Source organism: Leuciscus leuciscus (assembly GCF_965113295.1).
Source record: "Leuciscus leuciscus genome assembly, chromosome: 11".
Classification (NCBI taxonomy): Eukaryota; Metazoa; Chordata; class Actinopteri; order Cypriniformes; family Leuciscidae; genus Leuciscus; species Leuciscus leuciscus.
In genome coordinates, this window is record NC_138735.1 from 22,277,559 (window position 1) to 22,301,258 (window position 23,700).

At 36.7% G+C, this 23,700-nt stretch overlaps 2 protein-coding genes across 4 annotated transcripts; both read right to left on the reverse strand.

Annotated features, from left to right (window-relative positions):
• Positions 1-445: 445 nt before the first annotated feature.
• zdhhc20b (zDHHC palmitoyltransferase 20b) lies at positions 446-10,825 on the reverse strand. The gene is made up of 13 exons (XM_082184611.1): positions 10,671-10,825; positions 9,989-10,015; positions 9,257-9,351; positions 8,981-9,101; positions 7,827-7,896; positions 7,679-7,711; positions 7,481-7,601; positions 6,280-6,412; positions 5,303-5,429; positions 4,396-4,488; positions 4,174-4,289; positions 4,039-4,086; positions 446-3,233 (listed from the first exon to the last, which is right to left on the reverse strand). The coding sequence occupies exons 1-12, from the start codon at positions 10,786-10,788 to the stop codon at positions 4,043-4,045; spliced, it is 1,098 nt and encodes a 365-aa protein (XP_082040737.1). The 5' UTR covers positions 10,789-10,825; the 3' UTR covers positions 446-3,233; positions 4,039-4,042.
• Positions 10,826-11,608: 783 nt separating this feature from the next.
• Positions 11,609-23,411, reverse strand: nup58 (nucleoporin 58). Of its 3 annotated transcripts, XM_082184608.1 has the most exons (14): positions 23,046-23,411; positions 22,139-22,296; positions 21,985-22,017; positions 20,728-20,997; positions 20,480-20,642; positions 20,333-20,398; positions 19,430-19,604; positions 19,267-19,346; positions 19,048-19,166; positions 18,853-18,935; positions 17,478-17,679; positions 13,811-13,894; positions 12,611-12,703; positions 11,609-12,330 (listed from the first exon to the last, which is right to left on the reverse strand). In XM_082184608.1, the coding sequence occupies exons 1-14, from the start codon at positions 23,123-23,125 to the stop codon at positions 12,161-12,163; spliced, it is 1,776 nt and encodes a 591-aa protein (XP_082040734.1). In that variant the 5' UTR covers positions 23,126-23,411; the 3' UTR covers positions 11,609-12,160. The 3 variants fall into 3 exon arrangements, with proteins under 3 accessions (XP_082040734.1, XP_082040735.1, XP_082040736.1); XM_082184609.1 differs by lacking the exon at positions 12,611-12,703; XM_082184610.1 differs by lacking the exons at positions 12,611-12,703; positions 13,811-13,894.
• Positions 23,412-23,700: the final 289 nt, after the last annotated feature.

The following is a 23,700-nucleotide window of genomic DNA, read 5'->3' on the forward strand; positions in this document are numbered from 1 at the left end:
TAGATAGACAAACAGATAGATAGATCTCTAGTCTACCACTATGCAAGCGAAACAAAACTGAGACTTGAGAACGTTTGTTGTACAAGCATAAACAGTAACTGGGAGGGTGTATGTTACAAGATCCGACAGACCAAAGTTCACATAAGACTGACAATACATACACGTTTTTACAAAGATGGTTAAACTCAAAACTAGTGTGAGAATAGTATGTTTAAAATGCTGAACTTGTGATTTGCAAGAGTTGAATGGCCTCTGGGCTAATGAGCTGGACAGAGTTCAGGGTAGAGAACCGCCCTTGAAACCAACACACACACACACACACACGTTTGATTATTAATGAGGACATCTCACAAACTTCCATCGTTTTATCTACCAGATTAATGGAATTTTTCTACAGAACTCAAGTCAAACCTGTAGAATATAAATGCTGCAGAAACACAATCAGTTTTGTTTTTAAAAAATTGACATTTATTGTTACTTGTTACATATATGTATGTACTTTGTTCACAAAAATTAAAAAATATGTATTTCTTTTTACATTATCTGTACCATATGCATTTAAAAACATGTAATCCAGACTTTCACATCAGTAGATCAAATATGTAGCTGTGTTTGCCATGCATTGAAGCACCATGCTTCAGTTTTTTATCGGATTGTAACAGAAATAAAGAAAATGGTACAAAGACACCAACAAATATTCTATATTAATTTCAATATGGCTTCATGTTTACTTATTAATAAAGTATAAAATGTAATGAAAGACAACACTTTCTTTTTTTTTTCTGTAAATAAAATAAAAAATGGTTTTGGTGCCATGCTTTGAAACAGAACTGAGATACACCATAAAAAACATCTTTTTTAATTTCATCAAGGCTGTGTAATTCATACCTATAAGAAAGCTGTTTAAAAGACAAAAACAATCTCTAAACCCATTCTGTACCACTATATGCATTCCTTAAGATCACAAAACAGGTACACCATTTATTTCACATAAAACATTACTTCATAACCAGTAGCAATCTTCAATGTGTGGTCACTGATGGTAAAAGTGATGACAAACTTTGATTTTCTCAGCAGATAAACAGTCAAAGATATCTTAAAAAAAAAAAAAACCTTCATCTGGTAATACTTAGAAGTCATTCCAGATTTGAGACAGTACATCGTTCCATAAATGCTGTGGGCATAGAAAATCTCTTTTTACTGGTTTATTTACTTGCTTCACCCTCATTAACAACAAACACTCCAGAACAGTGGCACGCTAGTGCGTGTACGCATGAATGTCATGATTTGTCATTTCTTTAGATACGTCAGAACACAAATGAAGCAATACTGCGATACATAACACATCTGGATTTCCACACATCAGTTCCACGTTAGCTCACACTACAGTCACAGCCGACGGGCACAATTATTATTCCACGCTGGACCAAAGGTAACAAATGCTAACTTGCGACAAATATAAATAGAGTAAAAGAACGTTTCACTTTTTACGCTTTGCAAAAATGGCTAAAAAAATTTGCATTTTGAATCTGAAGAGCTATTCACAAAGCTTATGTATAAAATATAAGGTATACGGAAAAAAGGTAAAAACATCATTTAAAGGGTTAGTTCACACAAAAATGAAATTTCTGTCATTAATTACTCACCCTCGTGTCGTGGGTATTTCCTTTGTTGATCTTCAGAACACAAATTAAGATATTTTTGATGAAATCCAATAGCTTTCTGACCCCCTATAGACAGCAACATCATAACCACTTTAAAGGCACAGAAAGGTAGTAAAGACATTGTTAAAATAGTCTGTGACTGCATTGGTTCAACCTTAATGTTATGAAGCGATGAGAATACTTTTTGTGCGCAAAAAAACACAAAAATAACCACTTTATTCAACAATTTCTTCTCTTCTGTGTCATTCTGACACTGTGCACGTTGTAAACAGTGCAGCGCTTCCATCAGAACACTTGTACCACTGTAGTCACATGGACTATTTTAACGATGTCTTTGCTACCTTTCTGGGCCTTGAAAGTGGTAATGATGTTGCTGTCAATAGGGTGTAATAAATTTGTGTTCCGAAGATCAACAAAGGTCTTACAGGTTTGAAACGACATGAGAGTAATTAATAACAATTTTCTTTTCTGGGTGAACTAACCCTTTAAATCGAGGCTTGAGAACAAAAATCTGGTGATACAATACCAAAGACCACTGACCGCGCAATACAATATCTTTACAATATCTTCACTGTAACATTTACAGTGTAAATGCCGCCTGCTGGCCAGTTCTGATACTGCAGGAGGAACCTACAAAGATTTTCATTTGGTTTCCAAAGTGACACTGGCTACACTGCAAGAGCAGAGAGGTATTACTGACATTTTGTAAACACTCCTGTAGAGTTCAGAGCTCTGGTAATAAGCCCTTTATTTGGCATACGTAAAGTGGCCGACGTGTGCACAACATTTCACACCAGAATCATCTCAAGACTGGCAAAAGAAAATAGTCACCATACAATTGGAGCAGCTTAAGAATACACAAAAAGGGTCTTTTGCAGGCGTCCTCGGCCTGGTCACACTCTGTCGCACTTTGTGAACACGTGTGCGTTTATATCTTAGACGAACGTCAATGAAGTTTAAAAAAAGTATATTCCAAAAACAAAAAAACTCTTTAGTAATGAATTTCAAAGTGCGAATGAGCCATCGTGTCCATTAACTCTGAAGCTGGTGACACTCTGTGGCACAAGGGATTCCAGATGAGCTCAGTTAGACCGTTCACTTGGTATGGATTCAGAACTTTTTTTTTTTTTATCACCTTCCCTTCACGTAAACCACAGTTGTGGTGTAAAGTACCAGATGTGGTGCATTTCCTGGTAAACACTTGGGGAACTGTTTCAAAAATCTGTCTCGCCTGTATCAATTCATGTCTTGTTGGGTCTTTGCAGGCCTGAGCAACGAAACGGTTTACTGTGCAAAAAACGATGGATGCGAAAAAGACATGCGTGCAAATCTTTGTTAAAAGAGTGCAGCTACTATAGTTGAACGGGGGGCTGGGAGTCATTTTAAAGACATGATGTACAGCACAGATTTGGGATGCTCTGTAATCGATGGGAAATGGAAAGTGTTTAGGAGCTTTCAGAGAAAAAGCGCTGTTTAAGGCATCAGCTTTGATGGCTGTGATTCTCCTCAACAGTACTGGGAGTCAAAGGCACGAAACCGCTGAGGACTCACCCCTCACCAGCTTCAGTCCTAGGGAAGGAAATGACATCAGTTATGCTCAACAAGGCTACATTTATTGGATCAAAAATACAGTAAAAAATTTAAAATTGTGAAATATAATTACAATCGGTTTCTATTGTAATATATTTTAAAATGTAATTTATTCCTGTGAAGGCAAAGTATCATTACTTCAGTCTTCAGTGTCACATGATCCTTCAGAAATCAAGTAACATTTCTTATTATCAATTGTTGTGTAAACTGTGATACATTTTTGTTCAGGATTCTCTGATGAATAGAAAGTTGAAAAGAACAGTGTTTATTTGAAACAGAAATAGCATACAATTATAAGTCTTTCCTTTTATTTTTGATAAATTTGATGCATACATGTTGAATAAAAGTATATATTTCTTAAATTTTTTTTTTTTACTAAAGGCCCGTTTGCACCAAGAATGATAACTATAAAGATATCTATATAAGCATCCACACCTATGCATGACATTGTTCTGTTTATTCAGTTTTGTCATCTGCCGCTTTTAAATGTCCAAGCTCTTAAAATAGGGCGAATTTTAATTGGTTGTTTTTATCATTCATCAAAAAAAAAAAAAATTTGTTCTGAAAGTGATTCCAACGACGACATTTCTCGGTGCCGTTATAGTTTTGGTGTGAACTCTGCTATTCTTACATATTTAGAATCATTTTTATAACTATATCTTTATCATTATAGTTATAGTTATATCATCTTTGTTTAAACGGGCCTTGACACTAAACTTTTTAAATGTAGTGTAGTATATATTGCATATATTACATAGCAATGCTTAGTGTGAAATAACCTTACCTAGCTATGACTCGCTCTCAATAGAGATAGTGATGGCCTCACTTTCATCTGAAAGGCAAGATGAAAGATATTCTCAACAATTTTTCCATTTAGGAAATGTTTGCTAGAATGGAGCAAAAAAAAAAAGAAACGTACCAGATTTTAAGAAATCTATCTCTTTGTGATCTTCTTCAATGTGGTAATCGTTGCCTAACAGGCGGTTTTGGGATTCACTGAGAGGGCTGGTTTGCTCAGCAGGTCCTTCTACAGCACTGTGGGAATGAACGACACAGAGTTACCGCTATTGTATTCATCTCTTTTTGGTTGGTTTTCCACAAACACTGCCACTCAATGGTGAGAGCAGAAATGTCACCTCACCCTTTATCCAACCCGCCAGGCTGGGGACATTCAATGGGCTGCTCTGGATCAACAGTGACCAACCGTGTAGGAAAAGAAAGGCCGTCTCCTTGACTATAACAGAAGAAAAACATACTTTATCTCATTTCTACAAGTCAAATATTACAATTATTGAACTAGATTTTAAGGACACTTTGGTAAGAAGGTTTTTGAAAAGTCTTATGCTTACCAATGCTGCATTTATTTGATCAAAAATACAGTAAAAACAGTAATATTGTGAAATATTATGGCAATTTAAAATAAAAATGTTCTATTTGAATGTAATTTATTTTCAGCATCATTACTCCAGTCTTCAGTGTCACATTATCCTTCAGAAACCATTCTAATATGCTGATTTGGTGCTCAGGAAACATTTCTTATTATTAATGTTCAAAACAGCTGTCCTGCTTAATATTTTGTGGACACCGTGATACATATTTTATTCACGATTCTTTGATGAAAATAACATTTCAAAAGAACAGCATTTACTTGAAATAGAAATCTTTTGCAACATTATAAATGTCTTTACTGTCACTTTAGATCAATTTAATCGGTCCTTGCTGAATAAATGTATTTATTTCAAAAGAAAAAACAACAACAACCCCAAACTTTTCAACGGTAATGTATGACGATAACAGAGAATGTCTGGCTAAGGTGTTGTAAGTGGTTACCAGGGCATTTATATGTGGTTACTAAGGTATTCAGAGTGATTAGTAGTGTGTTGCTATGTGGTAGCACTGTACTGTAGTACCCAAGTGGAAAAGAAAAACAGAAAGCACCCAAATGTAATACTTAGGGTGCTTTTCAAAACCATGAACCGTATGTATGAGCCAAAATATTGCCCTAGCAAGCAGCACAAAAAAAACCACACATTAATATTCAAATTCACCTGGTAAAGACAGGGAGTAGCCAGTACTTCTTCTGGTCCCCAAACACCTGAGCAATGTTCTTGCTGAAGCCCAGGGAAAATCCACTTTTATCAGGACCGTTTCTGAAGACCGGGGCTCTGAACGCTTCTGAACATAAAGAACAATCCAAAAAAGGTTTAAAATGCTGTTCAAAAGTTTGGAGGGGAAAAAAAGTGAAGAAATTACTACTTTTATTTAGCAAGGATGCATTAAATGTGATGGTAAAATGTTACATAAGATTTTTATTTCAAATAAAGACTTTCTATTCATCACAGAATCCTGAATAAAACGTATCACAGTTTTCACCAAAAAGGCAGCACAACTGTTTTCAACACTGATGATAATAAGATAATAAGAACCAAATCCTCATATTAGATCATGTGACACTGAAGACTGGAGTAATGATGCTGAAAATCCAGCTTGGCATCACAGGGATAAATTACATTTTAAAATATATTAAGAAAGAAAACAGTTCTATTAAATTGTAATAATATTTCACAATATTACAGTTCTTACTGTATTTTTTATCAAATAAATGCAGCCTTGGTGATCATGACACTTCTTTCAAAAACCTTTTAAAAAAATCGTACCGATTCCAAACTTTTGAACGCAAGTAAATACATGAAAAACCACAACATGAAATCACTGAGCTCTTGTGACTGAAGCTGACTGAGTGGATTTATGCTGTAAATTACAGGGGCTGATGGGAAAACAAGCAGGAAATTGCTTCAAAGACTGCTTGATTGATTTGGTCAACACATGGAAATTTGAAGGACAAGTTTACCGAAATAAATCTGAACAAGGTTTTGCTTGTGCACAGCAGGCCTACTGTTGTTGCTATGGTAACTACAGTGAGCAAATTGTCTACATGCATGACAGCTTTGTTAGAAACGTGAATCTATCTACACAGTACATGTAGACAAAGATACAGAGAAGTGAGTATGGTCAGGTGTGTTACCTATGGTGGACCTGTTTTTTCCCACAAGCCACAAGTGGTAAGTGAAGAGTGAAAGAATGCTGATGCAGAACATGGCCGCCACAAAAAAGAGAAACAAGACATGGAATTTGGCGTGAGACTCTGGCAGGTCACTCTGAGAGAGGGGGGAGAGAGAAAGGAGAGCTGTGAGACAGAGATCAACAACGAGCAAGACATGGGCAACATGTCACTCCGACACAACCTGACGGGTACGTTAGGGTCACAGGGATAAAACGACAAAAAACAGTCAACGTAACTCAATGACACGTTTACTAAACACTGTGAGGGATTACCTTTGGACAATTCTCTGCCGATTTCCTCCGGCAAAGCTTATTGCAAACAGAGACAGACTGTTAGACACAGGAAGAACACAGCAGGAGAGCAAAAGCTGACGAGAAGAAGGGTTTAAAGCAGCAAACAAGTGCTTGTCGAAACATATACACTACTGCTCAAAAGTTTGACATTAGTAAGATTTTGTTTATGTTTATAAAATAAGTCTCTTATGCTCAACAAGGCTGCATTTACTTGAATACAGTAATATTGTGAAATGATTACAATTTAAAATAACTTTTCTATTTTAATCTATTTTAAAATGTTATTTATTCCTGTGGTGGCAAAGCTGAACTTTCAGCATCATTACTCTTTTCAGTGTCACATGATCCTTCAGAAATCATTCTAATATGCTGATTTGCTGCTAAAGAAACATTTCTTAATTATCAATGTTGAAAACAGCTGTGCTGCTTAATATTTCTGTGGAAACAGTGATACTTTTTTTTATTTTTTTTTATTTTGATGAACAGATTTATTTGAAATATATATCTTTTGTAACATTTTAAATGTCTTCAATGTCACTTTTGATCAATTTAACGCATCTTTGCTACATATACGTTTTTTTAGTTTTTTTTTTAACTGATTTTAACCTGAGTAGTGCAAGTAAAACAAGCAGATGAAATGGAAATGACAGAACAACAGTAGAATGAAGGTCACAGAGTGGACAAGGTTGGTAGATGGGAAATAAACTGATGCATGACTAGCACATGGAGGAAACCGCCGAGATCACACATCTATCCACACGTGTAACACATGATGACCCACATATGACACAATATGACAATCAAAACTTTTACGTACAAGGAAGAAAGGTCCACGAATGAGTATGATGAAAGGTGAGGGATCTACTCACTGTCCAGAACTTTATGAAGTATTGGAGGACAGAGGCTGCGATGAATAAGCAGTAAACAAGCGAGTAGGTCAGGAACAGGATGAAGAACTTGTAGTTGGAGAAACCCACACAGTTATTTACCCTGTGGATAATGGAGGGAAAAAGAGATGTTTACCTACTATTTAAAATGTCAGTGTCAACAACTTGTATCTCACTCACCACGGACAGTGATGATCCATCTTTAGTACACACCTGTCAGAAACAAAGACCAAGCGTTTAGAAGAAAGAAGTCGCTAAAATGACACAAATTGAAACTAATGAAACTAAATGCCTTCGGAACTGACCATGAGGCACTACAGTAACTTACATGTCACACGCAGAACAATGATGACATCTGTCTGGCTTGATGACCTGGCAGCGGTCACAGTACCGGATAGCTACAAGAAGAGGGGGAAAAAATCATGCCAGTTTCAGTTTTTTATGGCAAAATACCAAAAGGTAAAAATGTATTAATAATAATAAATAGGTAATGATGGATGAATAAATAATAATAAATAGGTAATAAAATAATAATGAATAGATTATACCGGTAATAAAAATAAAAATAAATAGATAATAATAAAAGATAGATTCAGAGGGATTTTAGATCTGCGGCGGAGTGAGCCAGAGATGGTCTTAAAGTGGCTTTGAGTGAGCAAACAACCAACAAACAACCCTCAAATTATGATAAACTTATGTGAGAAATTAGAGGATAGGCACTTTATCAGTACTGACATCTGAAAAAGAAAGAAATGACAGAAAATCTTGAAGCTTCACACACTGCTGATTCATGCTGAAGAACTTCTCATAACAATCTATTGTGGCTGTACAGTACTGAAATAAAATTATAACAACAAAAAAAATTAAAAGATAATAAAAAATTATATAATATTGAAATTACATTATATAAAAATTATAATAATTGTGGAATTTTTGGGTTTTGTGGTATTTTTTGTGGTATTGTGGTAATTTTTTGGGTTTTGTGGTATTAGAAATAAACATAATCAGTTATGAGAACGGACAGATAGACAGACGGACAGAAAGACAGACAAAAGACAACGTTTTTTTTTTTTCGTTTACAATAAAGTCTATACAAGACAATTTAATTTGAAATTTGACAGAATACTTAAAGTAAAACTTTAAAGAGTTCCATAATGAATGAATCGATGTATAACTACTGACTATTTACACTTAACTAGGGTGGTAATCTTGGATGCCTATAAAATGGATTGCCAGCTAAACTAAAAACTTAAACAGGCTGTTTGTGCAGATAGTTTAAAGTTAATCACTTTAATTAAATAATTAAAGTACATCATTTAAAATGTAAAACACGTCTCACTCAAAAAAAGAAAGAAAAGAAAAGACTAAGAGGCTATGCCTGTGTTTGACAAAATCTAGTACTCATGCCCTTGAGGTAGAAGCTAGTGGGTCATATTTTGTTAAATATTCTATGTGTTTGAGGGTGTAAAGTCAGTCTCTAACCTCCTGCCCCGGTGCGGGTGTAGAGGGGCAGGCTAGTGGCCACTCTCTTCAGGATCTCCTGCTGAGTTTCTGGACGCTGTTCCTTCTCATACTGTTCCTTCTCAGATTTAGGTAGACAGAACTAAGACACAATACAATACAATCAGCTCATTGTGTGATATATCAGCAGCATATTCCATTTTGAGCAACAACAGTGTGTAAAATGATACATAAAAGCACTCTCCATAGAAACTGTCCAAAACAAATACGCAACGGTTTGTTTTATACTTGCTGTACCTCTTTGGAAGGGTTTGCTGGTCTTGTAAAGATGGTTTTCCAGTACGACCACACAAACATGATGAATGACAGGTGAAACACAACCAGGTAGATGACTGAAAGGAACAAACAGTATACGGTTATTAACAACAAGACAGCATGAGCCTGCAGAGAAGCCTGCCAGAAAGAGCCGGAGTATAAATCAGTCACTTTAAAGGCGTTTGTGATTACTAATGCAGTCTGACTGTGCTGAAGGGGCCGGCCCGCACAAGTCAGCACAAGCACGGACCGAATGAAGCCGTAATTGCCTGTCCAACTGTGCCAAAGTGGCTTTGTACTTTTATAAACATACATACAAATATCTGTAACTCCTAAAAACACATAATAGTTATTTGGGGTGTGAATTTAAGAATATTTTTTACTAGGCTCTTTGGTATACTTGATTCTGATTGGTTAAGACCAACGACTAATTTATACAGTACAATCATTTCAACTCAAATTAATATTTAATGTACATTTATTTATTTACATCAAATGTATTAATTTATTTTGCAAGAACTGATATAATCTATGCAATGCAAATCACCTTGGATAAAAGCATCTGCCAAATGTATAAATGTACATTTATTTATTTATTTTTTGATAATTTACCGCACAAGAAGCAGAATTATATACAGGTCATAGAGTTAGACACCTTAAAAGTGATTAAACATCATGATTGTACATTATTCCTCGAGTAAAAGTTGTACTCACATTTTTCGCCCGTGCTGGGAATAGTTACTGCAGAGAAAATAAAAACAGAGAAATAAACTGTTTAGCAGAACTGTGACTCGAGTCATGGCACATCTGCCTTATCAATCACACTTCTGCTTCTTGAAGATATGGATTTGCGACATAGGCTACTTCACTTGGACATGTGACATAAGACTTGAGGCTTTACCCTACGTCAGGGACTTTTGAACATGTCTGCTTATAAACTAATAGTAAGCAGATTGTCCATATTGAAAATACAATTTGTGCTATTATTTCAGTAAGAAACTCAACAATCTGGTGTCTGATGTCTGCTCTGGACACTGAATAAACAGGGACGCCTGAAGAAATATTTATGTGTTTCCTACTGTAACACTGGGGGGGTAGTAGTATAGAATAGTATAGAATAGTATAGTATTCCTGTTTGGCTATTTAACATAAATATTTACATTAAAATGAACTGTAAATTAAAGAAATAAGATTATCTTAGTGTCCACAAACATTACCGGATGCTAAACCGCACAATATATGCCCCAAAACCACATTGAAACCATATGTCTTGTTGTTTTGTTCCAGTTTGAAATCAATACGCCAGTTTATGTAAACAAATCATTCATTGTGGTTTCAGTTCAGTGACTTCCGGTAGGCGTGTGCCCGTCTAGTGTGAAAAATAAGGCGCACTTACATATACACAGCTCCACCACGTATGCATAATACGACCAGCACACAACTAAGGCAATGAATATCACCGGTATCCACGCCAAACCCCTCTGGCAGCATCTCAGTACATGTGTAGGCGCCATCTTTCTTCTTCCTTGACTACAAAAGACGGGAAAGGGAGGGATGTTGTCCGTCCACCCGTGCCCCACCAACCTCGGCGGTTCGGCTCCGCCTTTGCGCCGCCTCTATTTTGCAGTGCTACGGTAACGACTGAGTTATGAATATTCATGACGTTGCACGACATTAACCCAGTAGACCTATCTGATTGGCTGTAAAGCAGACGTTGCTAAGCGGGTGCCAGTCTACTGGCGAATTGATTAGGTTACGTGCCTCGACGCCCGGGAAGTTTACCAAGCAACATCCGCACGAATCCAAAATCGGACCCTAAGCCTCATTCACTATTCTCTACGTTAATCCACTAATACTGTTCACTTGAAGGAGTGAATTAAAACGAGTGAGCGAATTCGGACAGCCGTTGAGCGTACATCGGTTGTACACACGTTAGTACAGTGCAATGTGGGACTGAATGATTGCATTCAGTAACGTCCACTATGGTTTCGGACACCACTACAAAAGCGCCCTATTTGAGGGTATGGGGATGATTTCGGATTCAGCCTCAGATTTCTCTCACACGTAATTTTTGTTCATTTCACGCCAGTCTGGCATGGACATGGTGTATGGGTGCATTTAAGCTAGGTTTAAACTCCAGAACAAGTCTGATAGAACAGTTAAAATAGAAGCTGACATATTGCCTTTTCAAATGCACACTTAATTATTAGTCAAATGAATAAAAATATGAATATATATATATATATATATATATATATATATATATATAAGCAATTACCAAATGCATTCTTCATACAAATTTCTGATACATACAAAAAGAGACTCAAAACAATATAACTGTCGCTTCTTTTAATAACACAAACTTTTCGAAAAATACATGTTTGCACAAAGTCTGCTTAAGTATAGAAATTTTTCACTATTTGGTAACAAAGAGACAAAAACAAAAATGGGGTATACAAACGTAACATTCTTATACAGGCTGACATCTATTTGGTACAATTTACCAGGAAACCGATTACATAGGTCATCTTAATAGAATGGGTTGACATTTACAATCACAGCGCATGTGGTTTAAAATAAAGCCACTGACACAGGTAAACTTAGTTCAAAAGTATCTTCAATTCCAAGAGCATCTACATCAAAATTCCTTCACGGGTGTTCTTGTGCATCAGTTAGCTCTTATGCAATTCATTGGAAAACAGTAAACAAGAGAACACAGCACAATCACAAGGGGTAAAAGGGAGAGCCGAACAAATCCTTTAATGGCATTCAACAGAGAAAACATGTATGCGCACACACACACACATATATATAAAAATAAAGATCTGAGAGACGCATCATCTTTACCTCGTGACATTTCCCTTTACCCCACAACAACTTGCTGTTTTATCTCTTGCCCCTCTTGTTTCCCGCTGGTGGTTTTTTGAGCTGTAGCAGTGGCCCACCTGCCCCAAATCCAGGAGTTTGTGTGTTGGAAACGCCAAAGGTCAACCCAGCCGATGCATTGATGCCTGGGTTACTGAAGTTGAAGCCTGAGGTGTTAGATGTTCCAAACCCTGATAAAGAAATAGAGTTTAAAATGAGAGTGGAGAAAATGATCAACTTTCACTGCTAACAACAAGCATTATTGGGCATTTAAGCAAGCCACATTACAGTAGTTAAATAAACCATGCAAATTTTACATTTCAGTTTCTCTGATATGCAGTGCTTGCCCTTAAGCAGCATGATGTTAATGCATTCTGGGGGAAAAGGGAGATTAGATTTAAGGGGTAGCTGTTGGTAATGGTTAGTGTTGATGAAAGCGGGGAAGAGGGAGGAGGGTGCTAACAAACACACCTGCGCTCAGGCTCCCTCCAGATGGCTTGCTAGAGGAAAACCCGAACGACAAACCTCCTGTTGCGCCCCCAAACCCAGGGCCGCTACCAAACGCTGCCGAGAGACAGAGGGGGGGCATTTAGGCGTTACGACTACATATACACCAGAGATAACCTCGCAGTCATAGGGCAGGGGAATGGGGGCTAGGAATGAATGATGAGTTATATATGAAATTAAAAAAATAAAAATAAAAATCATGAAGGAAAAACATGGTGAAGGAAATGTGAAAAATACAAGTTTCTCTTTGCATTATTACGACAAAACAAGAGTCCTGATTTGTTCCACATCCTTGAAGGAATTGTTCACTCAGTAACAAAAATTTTTATGTATTCAAAGTAAATTAAAACCCGTTTTTGCAATAAAACACTATAGATATCATGCTTGCATATCAAGATTTGTCTAAATGACTTATGCACTATATTCAACATTTTCACAAGTTTTTTTTTTTTGTTGAAAAATAAAAAAAATTAAGAATCTTTCCCTCTAGTGATTTAATAGTTTAATACAATTTGTGAACTGAACACACCATCTCTCACTAAAAGAACTAGCTCTTAAGACCGATTTGTTCATAATTCAGACTCATGCATTGCCTCAATAATGACCCAGTCACAGCAATTCTTGAAATTACAGAAAACTGGAGGGGAAGATTAAAGGTGAATAACTTTACACAAAGTTATTGTATAACTTCAGAAGACTTAAGATCCTTGCACACAGAGTCAGAAATTGTCAGCCAAAGATTTTGCACTTTAAAAAATAAATACCTCACGTTGTGTTTTTCGCATCCATAGCAAGCATTTTGAAAGGTGTTTTGTCAATTCTGAGCCACCGAATGACAAATACGAAAAAACGCATACGAAAATTTCGGACTGTGTGCAAGGACCTTAAATACAGTGCATGGACCTTATTTATGTTGCTTTATGCAGTATTTTGGAGCTTAACAGCATGCTCACTATGAACTGTCATTGTATGACAAAGGCCTGCATGAAGATTTCTCAAAATATCTCATTTTTTATCATATGGGTTCAGTGTAGCATGAGGGTGAATAAACAATAAGGATTTTCATTTTGGGGTGAATTATCCCTTTAAGATTGAATGAGAGTGAAAGACTTGTGAAGAGTGTAGAGATGGAAAGGGAGAGGAGAGGTATATTACAGGAAGTACCTCCGAGGCTTGATGAGCCCATGCTAGTGCCAATACCCGAGGAAAATGGAGTGCCAAAACTGGCCCCCAAGGGCGCCTGAGGTCCTGGGACAAAGAAAGAGAGCAGAGGAACTTACTCTCATGCACTCTCATATATCAGATCCATATTATCAATGAGCAAAAAAATTGATCACAGCCTTGTGAGAGAAAAACATGCTTTGAAAGCATCTTTTGGACACAGTCCTTATTGAAAGGAAGTGGCACAGTGTGGTTTTTAATTAACAAATAAGAGCTAAACAAAAGCATCATCTGAATTACTGTTCATTATGATGGAGCAAATGCAAACTACAATATCAAAAAATAGGCGCTACTGGTTGCAATTTCAATCTTTTTTTCAATTTACGCACTAATCCGCTTCTAGTTTAGTTTTTACTTACCTTGGAGCAACACTTGTGTTCTTATTTTGATGGATTAACTAAATCACTTAACTTGGGACAAAAGTTACTTATTCCTAAACTACATCTGCTGAACCTGCTGCTACTTAATGCATAAAATGTGCTCCTGTCTCGTTTCCTTTTAGCTGGTTTAAATTTGATTAAATTTTTAATTTAGAGATGTGATAAATCAGCATCTCAAATGCAGTCTTTTTATCCAATTCATTGAGAAATATCAATGATTTATCAGTCAAAAAGAAACAAAGACAAGGGCTTTTTTTTAATAAAAAAACTGATTTATTGTCAATTCAAATTACATTAAACATGACAGACAATTGAGGACAAACTGATTCCTAGTAGTAGCTATGGCATTAACACTGTTCAAAACGATTAAAGCCAACCTGTGCCAAATATGCATTTCAAACAATGGTTAGGACTAAATGCTGTATCCAAAAGGCACACAATTTCATATGTATCAACAAGCATAATCAAAACAAAAAAATAAAGAAATCAAATTATAAGTTAGATTATAGAATTCACTATGATACTATTTGTAAACAACCAAAATAATAAGCCCCATATTTGTTCCAAGGAATGGAAACGTATACCGAGATTCAGACATGTCTATAAACAGACATCCTGTTTAAGAGCTTTGATAAAGTACCAACACACAAAAGCCACAACTTCCTAAAAGCGTTTTTTAAAACCATGACATGCAGTAAGATCATTTGTTCGTATAGTAGATTGGCGATTAAAAGCAAAAGAAAGCCTGAAAGATCTGAGATTCACAATGGCCTGTAGAGGACATCTATAGGCGGACTATCTGATCTGATTCTCACATCTTTCCCACAAATTGGAAAGTGTGTCGCTTTAGTAAAAGTTATTTGAAACGGTGTTAGAAAAGGCATTACCACCTCTACTATTACTCAGACCTTCAAGTTATGACAGCCATGGTAGAGAAAGATGGATTTAAGCATGAAATAGCAGCTTTGAGCCACCGAAAGGCTGAGAATCACAAAAACGGCAGTTCTGAATACTGAAGTTTGGCACAATCCTTCACCGTGGACCCCTCAACAGTCCCATAAAGCAGCAAGTTCACTCAAACTGAAGGCTTGAACGTTGTAGCCCTTAAATAAAGTGAGACCATGCACTGTAAAGTGATCACTTGACTTAACTTAAAGTGAGGAAAACAGCTGCCTTAAAACTATCAAGTAAATAAAATTCATGCGTAATTGAAAAAGAATAAGCTGTGGAATTGTCAAGTTCACATAACTTAGGCTAGTTTATTCAATCACTCATGTAGTTTATTTAATTTTAAGGCAACTGGTTTCCTTGCTTTTTTAAGTTAAGTCAAATGATCACTTTTTACAGTATGAACAACTACTAGTGTTTGTGTATGATTTTCATCTTTATCAGACTTTACTGCAGTGTCTTATAGCCATTTATGATTGGGCTGATTCTATAAGGAAACGCCAATAATTATCTCTCACAACTGGTGCTGTGTGTATATATACACTGTGCAACTAAATAAGCCATGCCATTGGTTTAGCGCACTACATATTTACAGTTAATATAATATGCAAAAATCACCCACAACAGCCTAGACTTTCTTAGGCACGAAGGCAACGTCCATTTAAAAAAAACAAAAAAACATTTGTATTACTGTTAAAAATCGAGATATTGGGAAACCGACAAAATGTGAATGAGGAACAGTCAAGTTTTCGGTCAAATGAGTTTGGTTAATGGATCACACTGATAAAGCCCTTTTGTCGACTTATTTCTAGTAAAATCACAAATAATAAATGTCTGTAACTTGATTCTTCTCTATAGACTGAGAACCCAGATTCTGTGGAAGTGGAACATCTCTCACACCTCCAACCTGCTATTATTGCCAGCAAGTCTCCATGGAAACCACAAATGCAACCATGGTTACAGACGGATGGAGGGTATCACCAAAGCAAAGGAAACTTCAATCAAGAACAAAATACACACAAATTGTGTCATATTCACTGAGCTGTCGAATGAAATACAGTAAATGACCTTAATGCACCTCCGAGTCAGTAGCTTACACACTCCCTTCATACATATCTACACATGCATATGCAAAGCAAACCTCACAGAAATCCAGTTAATTCAAATCATCACAACCACAAAAAGAAAGTGAATGTATATATTTGGGAATAAAACAGCCTGACATTATCACTAAACCAAACAAGAACCTAATTGCTGTTCTTCTGACAGATTAAGACGTTACAATGCAAGTTTTCTGTATTTAAACTGATCGATCGCAGATGAGATGTGGAAGCTCAAGCAAAAAGCTTACCTTTAAAACTATTAATTATGAACATTATTCAAGAAGAGTTTTGTATGCAGCTAACAAAATGCATGTTAGCAGTAGAATGCCACCAACTGAGAAAAATATGGAAAGAACTAAATGTGTTCCTGTCCTGAGGTACGACTATCTCTTTCCTGCATAGCATGTTCATTTTGAACAGAATTACACCGCTTTTATCTGTATATTGCCATCTAAAAACAACATATTGCTCAGAAAGCCTCAGCTGTTGTGTTGGCAGAAAAGTGTATGTTGGCACTTCAAAATATCAACTTTCACATCTTCCATGGAATATAGGTTTAGTCGATGATTATTATAAAAGTGTTTCAATCCGTGCGTAGCGGGTATGAGTCTACTCTACAAAGAGTTTGGCTACTTTGTGTAGTGTGGCTACATTAGTGCTGTTGGAATATCAGATTTCAAATCCGATGACGTTCGGTGCCACTCGTCCCACCAAAACACAAACAGACCACCTTAAGATGGCAAACCCCCTTCTAAACCTTTACTTGATTTGGAATGTGCCCATTTGACCAGGGCTGTATCAAAATAGCATTTGATGCTACTGGTTTACATCATCTTTTTTTTTTCTTGATAGAGGAAAAGAGATAAAAAGAAAACGGAAGTGGGCAAAAAATCTCACATCACTAGTTGGCACACGAAGAGTCACATGATGTATGTTAAAAGAACCCTGATGCATGTTAAAAGAACCCTGTTGCTCCATATCTCCAAGAGAGACAGTTTAAAAATATATAAAATAAAAACAGACATGGCACTGACTGAATTTACGGTTTATTCTTGAATTCTTTTGTCTGCTCTGCCTTTCTCCGACATTTCCCCCCTCCCTCATCTTTCTATTCATCCCTTCCCTCGTCATTCTATCAGTCTAGAGGTCAAGATGTCTAGAACTTGAAGGCGGTCAGACCTGGAGCCGGCTGCTGCTGCTGAGTGAGAGTGGCAGCCATGGCAACGGCTGCTGCGTTGGGAACGCTGCCGAAGGGGGCGGGGCCTGTGGTGACGTGCGGAGAGCTCTGCCATTTCTTGCCAGCAACGCGCTTCGACTCGAACACATCAGAGGAGTCATCGAGGAAGGCTCGTCTGTAGCCCAGGTACTGATGTTTGAGAGTCTACAGAGAACAAAAGAAAATACTTTAAACACAATAATTCTGCTTTAATTCGATCATGAAATCTATATGTATTGATAAATTACTGTGCTTGAGTTAGTGCATTATATTCTAAAGAATGTGTATAATAGACAACCATTCAAAACTTTGGGGTCAAAGATGTTTTTGAAAAGTAAAATACCTTTTAGCATTAAAATGATCAAATGACAGTAAAAACATTTATGATATAAAATATTAATATTTAAAATAAATGAAGTACTTCCTATTTGCCAAAGACTCCTCAAAAAATGTATCACTAGCTACATTTACATGCACACCTTTTTTTTCAGTCGGAATAAATTCATTTTGATTGATGAATCCGAACGAAGTGTTTAGATGAATGTTAACTAAAGTGATCGGACTGATGTGCGCGTTTATGTCACAAGCTTCAAATCAGAATTAACTTTTGTTGACGTGCACACAGCATGCATATACAGAGTTTCCCGCTGTTTGCACATACTATTCTTCTAAATTGCAAATTTTCTTTGTTTTAAAGAGCAAACTTGATATTTATCTATTTTATGTCCTAATTAGGAGACGACGAGCACATGAAGCTTTGTGTCGTGCTGCTTATATTAATCAAGCAGTAAAAACGGCCATTCCCGAGCCCAAAACAAGGCGTCTGTCAATGAAACTTGTTCCGAAACAAGGACTGGCGGGGTGTTATTCTGCTCCACTTCACAGACGATGAGCGGAAGGAACATTTTTAGAATGACACGACAGTTAATTATGACACTTCATTCAACAACAGCTCGTTTACATGTCCTCTCGATCAGATTAGATGGTTTAAACCACCCCTAACAATCCGAATGAAATATATTAATCGGATATGGCCATTTCATTCAGATTGACGTGGTTACATGTGACTTTTTATTCCGACTGTGCTACTAGTCCGACTACAATCAGATTATTAGGATTAAACGTAGCTACGGTTTCCACAAAAATTTCACAATATTACTGTTTTCCCCCCCTGTAATTTTAAACAAACAAAAGCAGCCTTGGTGAACAGGACTTTCAAAAACATGAAACAAATCTTAATGACCTCAAACTTTTGAACAGTACTGTGTGTGTATATTTAAATGAAATATATATATTTTTTTTTTTTAACTATTAAATTATCCCATATAAGAAACTTACCTTAACATTCTCATGAACTGCATGCAACTGTGCAGCAAGTGCAACAAACGTCTGGTAGAGTCTCTGCATGGCCAAGGACAAATCTACATGACAGATGACATCATATAGTCACTAGGATACAAGATCTACGTTTCTATCATGTGAATCAGAGCAGTGTTTTATTTAGTTGACCGATAGCATAGTGCAGATTAAGACCTTGAGGTGTGATGTGGGAGCCACTGCTCTGGGTGGTCAGATGATTCTCGAGTTCTTCAATCTGCTGACGGTACTGCTGTAACTGCACCTCAAATTGCTCCACCAGAGACCGGAAATAACTGGAGGGAGAGATGGACAACACATTGGTGGACAATTAATAGTAGCAACTTTTACTGCTATCAATGGTCTTCAGTAGTAGAAGCACACTAATTCACTCACTCAGACGGTGCTGTGTTTTCATGTTGGAGTCCAGGAGGGGTCTTCTGGGTGCGAAGTGCGATATCAGCATTCTTCAATTCCTAGATGAAGAAAAAGATAGATTACAAGATTGCACAATGCTTAGCTGAACTGTTTGCAATGGTCTAAAGGATATTTGTCTAACCTGAGAAGTTTCCAACTTCAGTTTGTCTATGGAGAGTGAATTTCTCTGCAGCCCGCTGGCACAGACAGAGAGGAGCTGTCTGAGCGTCTTGATGTCCTCCTGCACTTTGAGAATGGCTTTAGAGGACATTCTGCTGATCTCTTCCTGGACTTGCTTCTGTTCCTTGACAAACTTCCTGAGAAACAACAGATATTAAAGTTTGCATGAAACAGAAGTTGTGATTAGGGCTGCACAATATTGGAAAAAAACTGACATTGCGATATTTTGTTTTTCTGTGATATATTGTGATATGAAAACAGTTTCACCAGAGGAACAGCTCTCTTTGGAAATAATTAATCATTCTAGACTGATTTGGGTTGGTTTTGTAGGGGAGTGAATCAGCATAGATAAATAAGATATAATTAAACAAATAACAAGCACACAAATACAATAGGACAAAGATTCAAATGGAAAAAAAAAGTACATAGTCTTTACTGCATAAATGAAATATAATCAGTTAGAGCTGCTCGATTATGGCAAAAATGAGAATCACGATTATTTTTGGCCAATATTGAAATCACAGTTATTTAACACGATTATTGTTGGGCTATATGATCTAAGTCTTATTTCACGATATGAGTACATTTTAAATATCAGTGAAATTTCACAGTTATCGATACTTCAGCAAAAACTAATACTAGGTTAACTAATGTCAAAAACGTCATCAGAGAAGAGAAGTCATGCAGGAAGGAAGGAGTAATTCTGATTAAAGATTAGGAGGGCACATGAATTAAAAATAAATAATGATGTGCAGAGATAAATCATTTAAAATAAACACTGCAATATTTCTTAATTAACTTTGATTTCATCGTGACTTTAAGCAACAGATCAACTTGCAATCAGCCCAAAAAGTGGTGAACTCACTGAAAGTTATCCACATCTTGACAGATCGGACCAGGGAGGTTTTCCTCTTTGAGGGCTTTACTGTCCCTGTAGAGATAAACAGCAGGGTAAGGACAATAATATAATACCCTATGATGAGTCAAAAGGTCATTGTGGTGTGGTTCTTACTCCGGTCTGGTGCTGGATAACTTGTCAGTATTTTTTTCAGAGGAAGTGCTGAAGTCCACTCCACCCAGGCCGAGACTGGGTGCTGCGACAGAGGTGGCTGCGACAGAGGAAGAGACTAAACCACCCAGACTCAGAGCTCCACCTAATGTAGACTGTCCCAACCCTGAAACACACAATAAATAAGTAAGAGAGCAAAAATACTAGTTTAAACTGAATGTAACATGATCACAGAGCGAAAAAAGACTGACCTGTCAAGGTAGGGTTGGAAAAGAGACTGGAACTAAAGGAAAAACCCGGGGCAGGTGCAGATGAAGTGGTGGTTGCTCCTCCCAAATTAAGGGAGAAGCCAGTGGAGCTGTTCTGGGGTGCTGTGGAGCTGAGGACGGAGCCCAGAGTCAGACCTGTGCCTGGAGGTGCAGAGGTGGTGGTGGTCAGTGAGAATGGTGCAGCAGAGGCCGCTGGCTTGCCGAAACCCAGGCTGAACCCAGTGGATCCAGCAGTAGAGGTGGTAAGACTCCCTAAGGACAGGCAAAAACAAAAAGTGGAAATGAGTCAAGCATAACTGACAGATTAAACTGGTGGTTCTCAAACAGGGGGCCTCAGCAAATGTCCAAGGGGCTTTAAGATGATTTAAAATCAGACAAAAGTAGAAATTAAATAAGTTAATACAACTAAAAATCAAGATATTTCTTATTTATACTCGCCCTTCAGATTCGCCCTTTTTTTTCTTTGAAGAACCAGAGTTCAAACAATCTTGGAAAAACAGGATGTATGAGGTAGCCTATTTTTAAAGTGCCCCTATAATGTGTTTTTGAATATTGAATGCGTCCTATTACGCTTTTACACTTTTTTTAACTTTAGTTAGTGTGTAATGTTGCTGTTTGAGCATAAAAAAGATCTGCAAGGTTCCAAAACTCAAAGTCCACTATAAAGGGAGATATTTTATTTAACAGAATTCCCCTTTTCAGCACACAACAAATAAAGTTACTGTCTCCTAAAAGAAAGATTGATTCTAAACTGCATCAATGAGTCATCAGCAATTCCAGTCTCACTTCCTGTAACAAAACTATCAACTAGGTATGCCAAGCTCTACAATATTTTATCAGGTGGAAATAGTGAGTTTGTTTGTTTTTTACCGTCATGCCAGCTTCTATGGCTATTTTCATGGTGAGAATTTTATTTTTGCTAAAAACTCAAACTATATTTGTTTTAAATGTCAAAAATGTCTTCAAATGAGTTAACTGAATAAAAAAATATTTCTCAGAGTTAAAACTAACAATCTAATAAAACATGCTTCAGTTATAAAGAATTTAGAAATAGTGAGTAAAAAATAGATATAGATATTATGTTTTAAATATGAATTATATTTTATAAAAAAGAATATTGCTGTTGACAATTTGGGGGGCAGCATTGAAGTCAAAAAGGTTGAGATCCACTGGAATAAAGTGATATAAAAAAGCAACGGAATAAAGTGATATAGAAATGATTAAATCTCTTCTGCTTACCTAAAGTAAGGCCAGTAGTGGAAGGAGCAGCCCCTAAAAGTGTTAAAAAGATGGTGAATTAATAAAGAATTAACAATGACATCGTATTTATAAGCTACCAAATTATAACAATGTTAAGTAAATCAGTGTTTATGTCATAAGAGCAGCCAGGAACCTGAGGCAGGTGTGTTAAAGGAGAATCCAGTTGTTGGTTTCTGTGCAAATACACTGGACCCAAATCCCAGTGTGGAGGTGGTACTAGTTGCGGCCGGTGCGGAGGACGGCGTGCCAAAACCTCCGAGTGTGAATCCACCCGTGCCTGCAGCAGGTGTGCTGGAAAAGGATATATCAGACATTTCAAATATTTGAAGTTCAAATATTACCTAGTGATATTAAATATATACCTGCACCTTAAAGCGATAGATCACTCAAAACGTGCATGTATAAATATGTGTGCGTGTATGTATGTATATATATATATATATATATATATATATATATATATATATGTGTGTGTGTGTGTGTGTGTGTGTGTGATATATATCACATGTGTGTGTGTGTGATATATATCACATGTGTGTGTGTGTGTGTGTGTAATATATATATATAGAGAGAGAGAGAGAGAGAGAGGTGTGTGTGTGTGTGTGTGTGTGTGTGTGTGTGTGTGTGTGTGTGTGTGTGTGTGTGTGTGTGTGTGTGTGTATCTATAGCCTATATATTCTAAATCTGTTGATGAACAGAAAAGGAGACAGGCTAAATAACTCAAGTTGACATTATGCTTAACATCAACTATAGAGGTTGACAATGACAGAATTTGATTACAGACCTTTGGTATTTTTTGTATTGTAAACATTTAAAGAATACATTTAGGGAACCATTTAAGAAACCATTTAGGAAATACACTTTTCTGTACGCCAGTGGAACTGGAAGTGGATTCTTAATTGTGAGCTTGCATTGTAAACAGCAAATTGTAATTGACCAGCCAATTCAAGTTAATATGTGTTCATGTTTTACATAACGTTAGTTAGTTGAGGATAACTCATTTAAACTGAACACAACGTTGAAAGCTGACATGATCATACCTGGTCGCAGCTCCAAATGAGAAGCCCCCGCCGGTGGCGCTGGACCCGAGGGTACTTGTGCCGAAGTTAAAGCTGGACATTCTGGACTTAAATTCCCAAAACTTGACAATCAAATCAAGCGGGTCCGACCTCGTGGAGGCCCTAAACACACTACCTAGGACATACGCAGCATAATAAAAGCAACTAGCACAAAATTCTGAAGCGTATGGAGAAAATATAAATAAAAGACTCTAAACAAAGTGGCCAAGGCCTACTTCGTTGTTTTTTTAAACGATTAACGTTATGAGTTTTTAAATATTGAAAACGTTGCTGCTCTGTGTTTCCGCGCAAAAGCTCCTCTCTTCTTCTGTTTCTTTGGTTTTGCCGTATAGTTCAAACATTATTTGCTGCGCCGTATTGCCCCCTACTGGCTTGGAGAGTCCATGCAGGTGCGTTTTAAATGCAGTGTGATTTTGAACTCTTTCTAGGACTTTCTTTTGAATATTCTGAAATAAAAAAATCAAGTCAAACAGATAAATTATTTGTATTATTTTTCTAAATCTAATGCAAGGAATTTAAAACTGGGATCATAGGTGGTCCTTGGAAAAGTTTAGAGAGAGAAAAGTAGAAAAACTAACTAGCTAAATAATCAATAAAAAAATTAAACAAACATAAA